Source organism: Poecilia reticulata, linkage group LG1 (assembly GCF_000633615.1).
Source record: "Poecilia reticulata strain Guanapo linkage group LG1, Guppy_female_1.0+MT, whole genome shotgun sequence".
Lineage (NCBI taxonomy): Eukaryota > Metazoa > Chordata > Actinopteri > Cyprinodontiformes > Poeciliidae > Poecilia > Poecilia reticulata.
In genome coordinates this window covers 32,164,393-32,174,732 of record NC_024331.1, presented here as the reverse complement: position 1 = coordinate 32,174,732, position 10,340 = coordinate 32,164,393, and the positions used below count along the sequence as shown (strand labels likewise).

General features: G+C 41.1%; 1 protein-coding gene across 5 annotated transcripts in view; it reads right to left on the bottom strand.

The window, feature by feature from the left end:
- The window catches only part of sh3pxd2aa (SH3 and PX domains 2Aa), a 90,388-nt gene that overhangs the window by 51,839 nt on the left and 28,209 nt on the right, over nt 1-10,340 (bottom strand). For 4 of the 5 annotated variants that reach the window (XM_017305858.1, XM_017305860.1, XM_008422262.2 and 1 more), the window contains exons 3-4: nt 5,741-5,816; nt 3,295-3,371 (exon numbers count right to left, since the gene is read on the bottom strand). In XM_017305858.1, the coding sequence (XP_017161347.1) occupies nt 3,295-3,371; nt 5,741-5,816 (153 nt within the window). Of the gene's footprint in view, nt 1-3,294; nt 3,372-5,740; nt 5,817-7,853; nt 8,039-10,340 lie in introns of those variants that run through there. The other variant, XM_008422283.2, reaches the window with a different exon arrangement.

Genomic DNA, 10,340 nt, shown 5'->3' with positions numbered 1-10,340 from the left:
ACCAGAGAGAAACATGAAGGCCAGAAGAAAGAAACATGAAGACTAACAGAGAGAAATATGAAGGCCAGCAGAGAGAAACATGAAGGTCAGCAGAGGGTAACATGAAGGCTAGCAGAGGAAAACATGAAGACTAGCAGAGGGTAACATGAAGGCTAGCAGAGGGAAACATGAAGGCCAGTAGAGGTAAACATGAAGGCCAGCAGAGGGAAACTGGACGCAGCTGAGAGGCAACTGTTAGGGTCACATGTGAAAGATCCAGCATTAACCTGCTTTTGTCTCATAACCCAAAAACAACAACATTATGGGCCGTTTGTTCAGTTAAGTTGGGATAGTGCGCATTCCCACCAGCCCTGTTTGGTTTACTTTAATCAAATTCTAGTTTGTTTACCTAGAATGTCCGGTTCGGTTGGGGAAGTGTGAATGCACAATCAGACTGAAGTGGACTAAAAAAGCGAACTCTGGTCCGGCTACAAACCTAAGCCTTTAGCCTTGCTTAGGCTAAAATCAATTCTGGTTCCCTCCAGAAGCAGGAAGCGGACAATACTGAATTGCATTCTGGGTAAATACAACCAAAACCAAAGCGCATGTGTAGCACTAAAGGGAGAAATGTCTGGTGGTCTTTTACCAAACATAAAAGAGAAATCCTACAACCACTAAAAACTAAAACCTCTCTGTTTTTGTTGCATTTTTTGAAGAATGACGTTTCACTCAGTGTCTTTTTCAGAAGTTTTTGAGTCGTTTCCTTCAGTGGTTGTTGGTGCAGCGCCCCCACAGGCAGAAGGGGGAACAGGTTTCTCAAAGGGTTTTGTTTGTGCTCATTTGTGCCTGTTTTTTATTACATTCTTGCAGTTATGTGTAAAATTTACAAAAAAGGGCAGAGCACACATCCCTGAGTTGATTCTGGGGGTGTGGATGCTTCCTGGATGGGACACCATTCAGCTTTACTCCCAGTATCCTAAAATCCATTTCACCGAGACTAAAACGGTGCAGTGAAAAAATCTGCATCACTTGATAATCCAAAAGGTGTAAAAATATTTGCATGAAGGATTTTTTTCACATTTTAGATGGAAATTCCAGCAAGCAAAACGGGAAAACCAGCTGAAGGAGTAAACTCAACTGCAAACCCCGATTTATTTGACTGAACCTGCCGACTTTTGACCAGCATAGATTTGTGATATAGATCAGTGAACTGCTGCCTCAGAGTGTCTTCAAAGACAGAGCTCAACCCCAGTCAAAGAGGATCATGTGTCTGTTATCCATCTATATTTAATCAGCCGACCGGCTGCAAGCAGAGCTGAAGCTCGGCTACGCAGCCGCCAAACGAGGAGCCGAACCGTGAAGAAGAAACAGAACGGGCCTTTAATTTAAATAGCTGAAATCGTCATCTGAACTACCTTCATATTTCTTTCATCTCCTCTAATACTACAGAAGAAGTGTTTTGGTGGTGATTGAAGAGGCTGCATCACGCTGAGCATCCACAGCTGCCTGGACCCCAGCATCCCGTATTCTCCAGAGCAAAAGCCTTTGAAAACACCGGGTAATTACTCTTCCTCTCTGTTGTTTGTGCCTCACGAACAGGACACAGGAAGTAAACAGTGTGGCACGCTTTGCAGCGCTGCATGAAAGGGAAAGCCTGCTGCAGGATAAATTACTCCGCTGCAGGTTATTTGGGTAAGAAAGAGTCCGTCTACGAGTGGATCTGCTTTTATTTCTTTGCTCCCAATTAATGAGCTGATACTCTGGCTAACCTTCGCTAATGCAGGCCAACAATACAACCTCCTAATTGTGTGTGGAAACAAAGCCGCTGTATTGCAGCCATTTCCCTCTGATAGTGTGGAGTTGTGCCAAGAGGAAGGAAGGGAGGAGAGGAGGGTGCGAAGCAGGAAAAGATCATAATCCTGCACACATGAAATAAAACACATCTAATAAGAGTGTGAACAGGAAGTGACAATCAAGTCTGTCTTGAAGTGTGTAATTACAAACAGGTAGTTCTTTGAAGTTGTGTATTTTTATGGGAAGGAAGTCAGAACTTCCTCTGCAAACAGCAGGAGTTTGATAAACTGAAGGTTCGACTGGTGGAACGATCCGGTCAGTCCTGCTGCTTCAGAACCCCCTGATCCAGGATCGGACTGGGTCAGCACCCTGATGAAGTATTCATCATACTGGAGGTGCTCAGAGATAAATCCACTCTGATTTCCATAATTTTGGGAGATCACGATCGACCAACAGGTAAAAACCGATCCTGTCTGAAAATCAGTCACTGTCTCCTTTGCTCTGTTACGACAGAGGGCTGGACAACAACCGTCACCTCACTGATACTTAGAGACTTAAGCAACATTCACATATTGGTACTAAAGTCAGACTTTTGTTGCTAAWGTAAGWTTTYTTTTTTKTGTGTGTGTGTGTGTGTGTGTGTGTGTGTGTGTGTGTGTGTGTGTGTGTGTGTGTGTGTGYGTGTGTGTGTGTGTGTGYGTGTGTGGTCGTTCATACTAATTAAATGTGACCAGAATCAGATTTCCGTGTAAACAGTTTACGACCCCAAAGCGACGTAGAAGAAGAACGTAGACGACACACAGCAGCGCTCTAACAGAAGTAATAATGGACGCCACCATCTCTGGATCCATTTTAAAGTTTTTCAGCAACAGAAACTGAGATCATAACAAGACGAAGGAAAAAAGATCAGAATTGGACCAACCATGTAAAAGTCACTATATTTAGCAAACAAAAACAGCATCAGCCAAAATCTGAATTTTTAAAGTTTTGTGATGGGCCAGTTCACAAAACCCTAATTCATATCTTTTTATAGTTTTTCGTATTATAGCTATAAATCTATAAGTCTGTTTTATTGAGACGTTATATGACAGATCACCACTGGGAAGTTCATAACTGTGAAATTGATAAATGCTTTTCATGATTTGTTTCAACCAGCTGTAGATACTGACATTTTTCTCTTTGCAAAATCACTCAGGCTCATTCAGATTAGAAGGAGAAATTTCAGTTCTTCCTACAGATTCTCCGTTAGCTCTGGGAGATGTTCAAAGCTTTGCACTTTCATTTAGGGGTTTCAGAATAAAGGGGACTAAATACAAGTTCATTGTGCATTTTTTAGAATGTTATTGGCAAAAAATATTAGAAAACATGAATCATTTCCTTCCACTGCCTTGTGTGAATAATGAGGACAAATTTAAGGAGTAGAAATACTTTTTCATGACATGTGAAGGAGTGTTTGGACTCCTCACAGGTCGGGAATGTTTCAGAACGACAACAGGGAGGTTTACAGCCAGAACGCTTTACCCTGCAGTAGTCATCGATGAAACGCAGCCGCTTCATGGCCACGTCTCGCACATGACTCCTCCGGAACAGGATTTTGCCTGGAAAGGGGAAAGGAAAAGGGACAAAAACAAAGAATCAAAACACGAGGAAAAGTGAAGGATAAACGAGGAAAAGTGTGATGTTATGGAGGGAAAATCAGAGGAGAGAACAGCAAGGAAACAGACGAGAGGAAAAAACTGGAATGTGCAAACAAAGAAGAAGAAATTTATGCTCGGTTTTCAGGCAGTAAAAACTTGATGGTGTAGTTTTCAGATGAACCAGCAGATGTCAGTATTTTGCAGATCAACAATTTAAAAAGTTAGTTTTTTTTAAACAAAACTTTGTATTTAATATACGTGGATCTCTTCTAAGGAAGATTAGGACTAAAGTATCACTTTAACAAACCAATAACAAGATCTATGACCACACTCAGATCAGATCAGTTTTTGGTTTGGAGACAAGTAGCAGTGGTTATCCAAGTGGTCTGGAAGTGAAAAGCAGGTTTTTAAGTCTAATAGTATATTTGTAAGTTATGCGTATTTCTGCCTGTTAACAACTAAAACAGCCCAGATTGCAGCAACGTTCTGTTTGCAGTGTGAAGATGAGGATGGTTGGATGGAGAAACTTTGAATAGAAGCCGCTCCTTTCATTCAGCACAATGAGATAAAACTGCAAACCTTCCATTTCATCAGCACAACCCAAATAAAACCCAAAGGACTTCCTCTAAATCTGGAAAACTGACAGGAAACCAGAGACCAAACAGGCCCAAATGATCCTGAAGCTCTGCACCCTGTACAAAGCTTCAGGATCATGTCCAAACTGAATGTCCAAACTTTTACTAGGCCACTCGAAAACCCTTATGTGGGATATTCATAAGATTACTAGAGGTCACAAGCTGATTGATGCAGATCTGCAATCAGTATTTTCTGCTAAAGAGGAAATTTGCTAGATGATGCTGCCACTAGTCTGGAGGAGCACAAGCAACACTAAAGTTATGTTTTTGATGAGTGAATAATGTTATAACATGATATGAAGCTCAAAAAAGTTGATTTTACATACCACCCCTCCTTTAAAATATAAAAAAAGCTCCAGATTTTCTCCGTCTTTCATCTGTTTTATTGGCCAGTGGACCAAATGCAGATTGAGCGAAGCTGGAAAGCTATGAACTCATCCTGTCCAAATTGAAAATTTTAATTTAATAACAGTTTCAAACACATTTTGTAGACTGGTCACTATTTGTCACATTTCTATTCATGTTTTATCATTAAATTAAGACCAAGGAATCCCTGAATGCCAGCAGTGGCACGTCTGCGTCCTGGATTTTTAGTCCAACAGAAAGGCTGTTAAAGTGAGATATTTCAGTGCCGTAACCTAATGGGCTCTTTCAATCCCTTCCCATTAGAAAGCCCATTAAGTGTCGCACAGCGAGCTTGACCTGAATTAAATGTCCGGAAAGGACAGGCGTCGTTTGTATCCGAGAACGGTGACTTTACAGAGAAGATGGAGGTGGAAGTTCGATCATTGCTAGTGGGAAAATATGAGAGCGATGCTGGGAGGAAGACAGCTGGAGGGCAGGTGGGAGACAGGGAGTGAGTGATTCCTGCTGATGCTGAGACTACGGGGGCAGCCACAGGGCTTAAACATTTAAGCGTTTACTAAAATAATCTGCTGTAAATAGAAATAAGAACCCTATGCTGTAAATTCTTCAGCAGAATTTGCCATAAATCAGGGCTGATGCTGCAGTGCTGGGGAGTCACAGGCCTGAATGTCAGCTAGATAAACAGGTGTGTTTGTAGAGACAAGGCTAAAATCAACACAAACATGCATGTGATGAAAATTACAACGGCGTAGTAAAGCCATGGAAGACGGAAAAAAAGGAGCACATTTCCATCAAATAACTCAGAAATTTTCTAGAAAATTCCTGTGATCCAAAAGTTTCTTTTAAAAATTCTAGAAAAAACACATTTTTAGATTCATCTCAGAAATCTTCTGGAAAAACCTGGAAGTTTCAACTTTTAGAGGAAAAAAATGTAGAAACTCAGAAAATTTCAAAATGTTGTCTTGGAAATTTCTGAGATTCATCTAAAATCTGAGTTAATTCTCACAAATGTTTTGACTTTTCAAATGTTGGATTTTTTTTTTGTTTTTCCTAGAAAATTTCTGAGTAACATTTGATTTTTTTCAAGCAAATTTACATTTTTTTACTGTCTAACTACAATGGTTCTAAAACGGCGTCATCTGAAAATCTGAAAAAGACCGAACATGCGACAGACATGGGGCATGCACATGGCAGCTGGGAGGGAGAGACATCGTCTCCCCAGCAGCCCTCGCTGTGCCGGCATCAGTAACCAGCTCAGTGTGACGTCCCCTGAGTGCCAGTCATGCATTTTTAATATGGGAGCCGGTTCAGATAGGAGCAGGCTGTTACCTGGGAGAAACGGGATGATCCTCTTCTTCGGATCTTTTTGCCCTCCCTCGATTGGGAACTTGTCAAGTAGCTGCATCTGTTGGGAAACAGAGGAGAGGAAGCGGCTCAGTGTTAACGGCATTTAAAATTCAACATTTTAGGATTCCTTTGCTTCCTTTTTCTGAGTGAGAGATAACGGGATCGATTCCGTGATATTGACCGCAATCTCGTATATCATGTTGGAGCCAGGAGGCAATTAGCTTAGCGCAAACACAGGGCATGGCTCCTTTCAAGCCCTGAAAATATGCCCAGCAGCACTTCCAAAGATCAATAGCTGATATCCTGGATCTGATTTGAGAATTAAAAAGAAACTAACAGAGAACTTTTCCAGTTGTAGCTTAGAGCGATGACATCCTTGCCGTTATCACCGAGGTGCAAATAAAATTTAGAAAAATACTTTGTGCTAATCAGTTAAAACCACTTCTATTGTATGTTTTATCCTAAGAACACTCTGAAGGGTCAGATATCATAAAAGAGACACTTCAGAGACGCGTCAAAGCTAAAAACAATTCTTCTATTTCATTATTGTAGAACTGCGCTGCTCATCAGAGCTGCTTTTTACATTTTTATGGTCTTTTCTCAACTTTTGATAATTTTTTGGTAGATGTATAGCTTTTCAGAACAATTATCCCCTCTGGTTTTAAATCTGTGTAGCTGAAATGATATTTGCGAAGTGTAACCATGGCAACAAGACTTTTTTTTTTTCTTATAACGTATGTCGAACAGGTCCAAAATGCTGAGAGAAGGAGAAAGTTCAAATCTTCTCTTCCATCGATCATAATGGGGAAGGATCACATCAACAACTCCAAAGTCTCTCTGCCCAACTTTCTAACCAGATAGAGATTTAAAGAAACAGTGTCTTCAGTCAGAGGCCTCTTCAGACTGACTGCTACTGGAGAGCCTTCCTCTCCACAGCTTCACCATCCACAACGACTCTTTGAAGATACTTGGATGATATGAGTTACAACGACATTTAATTTCTCCTGGGGGAAAAATAAAGTTTGATTTTTGTAAAAAGTACATCTAGATGATGTCTTCATTGTTCATGAAACTCCAGTTTGGTGAAACTTGATCCAAACAAGAAAAGTTTACCGTTGATTTAACCTATATCGTAACGGGGAGGGGATACGGGTGCCTGTTTCCTGGAAATGTCACAGTACATCACAAACATGCAGCTAGCGCTACATAGTTCCAATTAGAACAATGAGTTAAAGAGCAGGTGAAAATCGCTATGGGCTCTTTGCGCCTACGGTGCTGACGTCACATCCGCATCAGCGAAATGCGGCCTTCTTGCTTCCGCTTTGAGTTACCAGGGGAAAAAACAACGGAAAGACAAAGTCGTATTTCAGAAGCAAATAAAGCAGTACTATGAACATTGCTGTCTTCCAAATATAATGGGCTTTTAAGTTTTCATGGATTTCCAAACTATCCTGAATTAAGAAAACGGTGGCTTGTAAATATTCGTCGCTACCAGTTAAAGCTAACGCCGCACAGCAAAGTTTGCAGCCTTCACTTCACTCCGGATCAGCTTCTTCAGCCTAAAACTACCGGGGGGAGACGGATGGTAAATAAAGGAGCCATTCCTGTATTATTTCCACAGAATCACTTCTGTATTCAGCCCGAAAGAACGAACGAGTGAGCACGCCAGAGCCAGAGAGACAAGCAACTGCCTGCACACACTGCTGTAAACACCAACCTATTTGAGCTCTTCACAAGAAGCATGCAAAAGTAATAAAACGAAACAACACGGAGAACTTAAATAACACGGCCATATGTTTCTAAAAGCAACAACTTTGAACCCGAACTGTCAGCTGAACTCTGACACCAGAGCTGATATACCTTTAAGCTATGAGGCTTATTGTGCTTCTCCTTTATTTTGTCTGTTTGACACTAACGACAATAAACACACATAATATTGAAAATAAGTACAAAATATGGTCAATAAAAAAATTTTTTTTTAAAAACGTCCGTTAGAATGTTTAGATACCACATTTTTGCAAGAAAAATGTCCGAGAATGTTGCCTGCTAGCATAAGCTAAAGTTTGCCACAAACTTTAAAGAAAGTAAAACTCACCTTCGTATCTGTGAATGTATGACAAGTCGTACATCTTAAAACCTTTCTCCAGCTTACTTAGTTGGAGCTTTGGATCGATAAGCCCTGCAAGCACCGAGTGTAAAATGTCATTTTCAATAAACCGGAAGTACCGAGCCGTTTTTCCCCCGAACACGGAAGCTGACGTGCAAAGAGCCAATTAGACATTCAAATTGCAAATCAAACATGCAAAGTCCAAGATTAATTTAGTTTCTGGTTTCTAAGACTTCAAATGATTCACAGACTTCAGCTTAGTAGCTAGTGGGAGTAATTGGGTTGGTCTAAATGTTTTAGGTCTGATTCATTCATGTGTTGAATCTGAAAGGTTTTTAAACAGATATTAAAGGTTAAAACTATGAGATCAAGATCAAAGCTCAGGACAACTGTACTAGCCCTGGAACTACCATGTTAGGACTGTAGTACAGCTTGTTAGACAGGAAGTTAGAAAGTTAGCATGTAGATTTGTGAGAGTATGCTTACGTGTTTAGGTGTTTGTTAGCTTGTATGTTACAAATTCTGCATATTTATGTTCCTTGACTAACTACAGTTAGTAGCTGCGCAGTTTTAAAATGACTATGCTACATGCTAGCATGATGCTAGGGAATCCTTTGAAGAACCCAACAAACATCTGAAAACCAGTAGGATATATTTTAATAGAACTTAAATTAGATTGTGCTTAAAGTTTTCCTATTGTCATGATTAACTATTTGGAATAGTCTGACCTCAAAACTTAAAACGTCGAATAATTGTCTCAGAGTTGCAACACAAATGCATTAGAACGTGATATTCAGCAGCATATCTGAATTAATGTAGTAAGGTACAAAATAATCTGATGTGAGTTTCAGCGTTTGTATCACTTTTTGGAAATATCTGGTTCAGTTTGTTATTGAATAAGCAAAGATCTGCAGACTAAATTTTATTTGAGAGTCAAACAAGTGAAAAGGTTTGGGAAGGGAGAGACGAAGGCGCAGCAGACCTGCTGTAATAAAGCAGAGAGAGCAGAGGGGAAGGATTAAAACCGGAGTTCCTCCAGTGTGTGGGAGGCTGGAAGTCCTAAAGGAGAACATGACAATGTGTCTGAATCTGATGGCTGTGGGCTGTAAAACACTCCAGGGAGCTAACATGTGAGCAAACAGCCTGGAGGCGCTGGGATGTTTGGAAATATCTGGAAACAGAAATCCATTCCCACTCGGCTCCATCCTTCACAGAGCCACAGTTTGTGACACAGTACGGGACACAAGGACGCCACTGGGGTCCCAATCTAGGTTAGTGGTCTGCAGCTGCAGGTTTCTGCTTCTTTACTGTAAGATGCTGCGTTTGCAGCCCTGCTCTGCTGCTTCCTACACTCCCAACAGAAAGGAATGTCGATGCAAACGGAGAGCCAGCAGCTAAATCAGCATTTTCATTCATTTACTCCTGCAAGAACCAAAATCAGAGTCTGGCTGACTCTCCCTCTCTCACATGCAGGTTTCAGGAACCTTAAACGGCCCACTTGGATCAAGGTCGACTCATTGTTTAATAGAGACTCTTTCCTGTTGGTGAAGACAGATTCCTGGCAGGAGAAGCTGTGCGGCCTGGAATTGTTGGATCAGTGAGACAGAAAATGGTGAGAACAGGTGGGACAGTGTGGATCAGATGACAGCCTGGAACCGCTCGGCACACACGCTTACTACTTCCATTTGTTAACAACACAAACACAACTTTAAGTCCAGATGGTACTGCTGAGACGAAAAGAAAAGAAACAAAAATTAATAATAAAAACGACGTGTATGCCAAAGCATTGCTCTACTTCTCAGACTTCACTGTCTCCTTGGTAACCAGTGCAGGGAGCGCGTGAAGAAGAGTTGTGAAGAGACGTGATTGGATGGAGCTTCGCAGCTCTGGACCAACAGTGGAAATGTTAGGAGTCAGGTAAAAAAAAAAAAGAGAATAGGAGTGTTTTTCTTCTCTCTCCTGTCAGAGGACAGGTTAGGGTGATGTAATGTTTGCTTGGTTGTCAGCTTTACGATGGAGCTTCTCTGCAAAGCTGTGACACAATCAGGGAGTTCACATCGCAGGGAACCATTCCCTCTTCTAAACACGGCAGATCCATTCATGAAAGTCAATAATAAAAGTTTAAATATTTACCAGACCGGAAAAAAAACACTTTAAGACATCAGCACAACAAATTATTACACATTGATTTCTTCAAAACAAACTTGCCCACAGCAAGACATTTATTGCATATTTTTCAGGATTTTTAAGGCAAAGACCCTGAGGAAATCTCACAATCTGCTCACGACTCAGGAAAAGCTCTGCAACATCTCCTCTATGCAGACATCACCGTTTAATGGTGAATCGAAAACATGCACAGTTATGGCACAAGGGACTGGCAGTCAGTGCAATGCTTTACGTCGCTGATGCAACAGTTTCAGATAAACGCCGCTATCTGATTTCCTTCTGCAGAAAGTGTTTGAAACAGAGACGGAG